Source organism: Cornus florida, unplaced genomic scaffold (assembly GCF_030987335.1).
Source record: "Cornus florida cultivar Cherokee Brave unplaced genomic scaffold, ASM3098733v1 CherokeeBrave_3.0.0_Hap2_Chr05, whole genome shotgun sequence".
NCBI lineage: Eukaryota > Viridiplantae > Streptophyta > Magnoliopsida > Cornales > Cornaceae > Cornus > Cornus florida.
Genome location: NW_026775575.1, coordinates 57,764,345 through 57,767,827, shown reverse-complemented (window position 1 = coordinate 57,767,827; position 3,483 = coordinate 57,764,345). Strand labels below are relative to the sequence as shown.

General features: G+C 37.7%; 1 protein-coding gene across 1 annotated transcript; it reads left to right on the top strand.

Moving 5' to 3' along the window:
- The first annotated feature begins 743 nt into the window (after positions 1 to 743).
- Positions 744 to 2,763, top strand: LOC132306552 (F-box protein At5g07610-like). Its single transcript, XM_059803981.1, has 2 exons — positions 744 to 1,292; positions 1,493 to 2,763. Exons 1-2 carry the CDS (start codon positions 1,288 to 1,290, stop codon positions 2,673 to 2,675), a joined length of 1,188 nt encoding a protein of 395 aa, XP_059659964.1. The 5' UTR covers positions 744 to 1,287; the 3' UTR covers positions 2,676 to 2,763.
- Positions 2,764 to 3,483: the final 720 nt, after the last annotated feature.

Here is a 3,483-nt window from a genome sequence, read left to right as displayed (position 1 = left end):
ATGAATTGCAAACTTCTTTCGTTTCGAAATTTAATAATATCACCACCCGTTTTGAGAGTCGTTAAGAGAAAATGCAGGATGCCTAAGTGGCACGAGAGGTAAGAGAAATGGAGAAAGAGTTGACAAGGCAGCTAGAGATTAAAGAGAAACAGAGACTTGAAGAGAAGGAGCTCATGTTAACAGATCCAAATTCGGCACCAACAAAAGCAGGGAAAGCTTGGATTATTGCACGACAAAATGAGATATTGGCATCTTTGAATTTATGGTCCATCCCAAAGTTCACATAGGATTTTGTAATCATTGATCTATTTATTTTCTTATTCCAATTTAGGATATTGTATTGTTTAAGTTATTTTTAATTGTTTTGTTTAATTTATTTATTTATTTATTTTTTTTAATCCATAATGGATAATGTATTGTTTCAAGTTCTAATATCAATCGTAATTTTTTTTTAATAATTTACAAAAAATATTGTTTGATTGAAAAATATTGCCGTTGAGAAAATAAAGCCGTTAAAAATATAGCCATTTAGGAAAAGTTAAAAAAAAATAATAATAATAATTTATTATTATTATTTTTTAAGAGCGAAAATTTGGAAAGTGTATGTTTTTGGAAAGCCAAAATTATTGAGGTGGCTATTAGAATTGCTGATATGGCTCCTGAAAAAACTTGATATAGCGTTTTTAGAGAGTCAAAATTTAAGGAGGGTGGTGCAGATGCCTAATACACCGCATCATAATACCAATTCATATAGGTTTTCAAATTGTAATATTTGACAATATCTCAGCCACCGCCTAACCCCACGCTCTTCTGTTCCGGTCTGATCTGCCGGTTGCTGTATTGTCTGTTCCGATCAGCTTCGCCGGCGTTCTCTCTGTTTCTCCACAGACACGAGAAAAGACCACAACTTCTACCTTTCTCGCCGTTTGCTTTCTGAACAGTTCTGCCAGTGCCGGTTTTTTGTACTTACCGATTGTTTATTCCGATCAGCTTCGCCGGCGTTCTCTCCGTGTCTCCACAGACTTGAGCAAAGGTCACAACTTTCTACCTGTCCCGCCGTTTCAATTGTGTTCTACCTTTCTCGCCGTTTCAAATGTGTTCTGATCAGATCCGCCGGTGCCGGTTTTTTATACTTACCGATTGTCTATTCAGATCAGAATCGCCGGCGTTGTCTCTGTTTCTCCACAGACGCGAGCAAGGACGACAGTTTTCTACCTGCCTCGCCGTTTCCCTTGTGTTCTGATCATATCTGCTACCGATCGTCTTGGCCGTCGGTGTCTCTGTTTGATGAGGTTTGAATTACAAATGATTATTTATTGTGTTTATAAGTTAAATAAATTTATTTTTATTTTTAGGTTGTCAGTGTTCTAGGATTTCACACTTTACCGAATTGTATTAGGATTTGTTATTTTGCCTATAAAAGTGTTTAATTAGAACCATTCAAAGAGAGGAACCAGTCTGAAGTGAATTCAACTTTGTTGATGGGTTTTAGGATTAAAAGGTGCCGGAATGCACAGAGACGGTCTGCCGCTGCTGAAATCATTGGCAGTAACGAGGACCTGGCGGTGGAGATCCTTGTGCTTCTGCCGCTGAAATCTGTGGTTCGATTCAAGTCCGTCTCGAAAACATGGTTCTCTCTAATCTCCGGTCCTACTTTCCCTCTCCTCTGGCAACAGCGTCAACGACATTCCCATGATCCCAAAATCTCCGGTCTTTTCTTCACCTGTGAATCCCGAAATCAAATCAAATACATTCCTCTCAAAGACACAGATGATGTTGGAAAAAGCAAGTCTTTAGCTCGCTTTCCCAATATGTATACTGTGGATATTAGAATTATACACTCCTGCAATGGTTTTCTACTCTTGTGTTTAAATCCAAACACTTCCCTGTCCCGATCTTACCAAGTTTACAATCCTACTACCAAGCAATCCCAAACACTTCCCTGGCCCTTTTCCCTTTCTACATATCCTGCTGACCCTCTATATTTGGCCTTTGATCCTTCCAAATCAATTCATTACAAAGTTGTTTTGCTTAAGAGATTACGCAAGAACGATGGTTTGTATCAAATTCATGTTTATTCGTCAGAAACCAATGCATGGGGGAGACCCTTTGGTGATCATTATTCTTTCTCCTCAGTGGACTTGGATAATGGAGTCTATTGCAATGGTTCAATACATTGGATTTCCTTCTGGACGGATGAACCTTCCCAATACTTTGATGTTGATCAAGAAAGAGTGTTTCCAATGCCATCATCACCATTTCCGAAAATTGATGGATTCTGGCATTTCGGGGAGTCTAGAGGTCATTTGTATCTTACTGGGTGCAGTGTTTTTGGCACCACATTTGATATTGAAGTCTTAGAGATGGAAAGAGATTACTCCAAGTGGTCATTAAAGTATCGACTTAACTTTAACATGATGCTTAATTTTGTATCACAGGAGATGATCGCACCGCGAACAATGTCTCTGCTTGGCTTAATTCATGGAAAAGATGAACGAGATGTCTTTTTGGTGTTATTTGTGGGCACCAATATGATCATCTCTTATAACATTAAGGATGACACATTTAAGAAATTTCATGATGTAGTACACCATCCTGGTTCTTCTTCGCAGGAGCTTAGGCAGTTTAAAAGCTGCAGGGTCTATCCATACATTGAGACACTCCTCTCAGTTTGACCAACAGTTCATTTTACTTTGATTGGGTGTTTGTTTCAGTGTTTTGTAACTTCTTCAATCTCGAAATCTATTTACTTTACATTAATAATCTGTCCTACTATTTACTTTTTATTGTGGCTTGTGTTCAAGTTTTGTATAATGCATGCCCCTTTATTGGAACTGGTTTGCATAACAGAGAATTAACAGAGGACGTTTTATTACCTTGAAAGAGAATTCACAATGAAGTCTTACCATTATACCAAGGATCAAAAAAAATAATTAACTTCCTGTACAAATTGGAAATCCTTCATCTTGCACCAAAACATCATTGACAGCAATGCATTGCCTCCATGCAACAGAGGTAGAATAAGATGGAATAGCCAAGGATGGCCCTTTATGCTACACTTTGAATTTGGAATTAGAGAAAATTTAATATACTTAAATTTCAAACTCAAAGCTCTGATTTGGTGCTACCAAATATAATATTAATGTATTTCTTCCAAAACCAAGGCAGCTACAAATTCTCCTTTCTCTTCAACAAATCCAACACCGTATAACAAATCCACATTATTTAGCACTTTCAAAAAGCTTGTTAGTGTAGCAATAATTCTGGTTGTTCCCATCAATTTGGACAGTTTTTGTCCATAAATTTCATTTTATGGTTGTTGTGTTGTAACACCCGAAACAGGGGCTATGACAAATGATGGTTAGGAAATCCTCAAACCAACAATGAATCATGTAACAATCAGCCCCAAAATTAATATAACAGACCCTCCATTCATGGTTGGAGGCCGCGCACAAAGGCAGCCTCCTGTTGGAAAGAATTTTG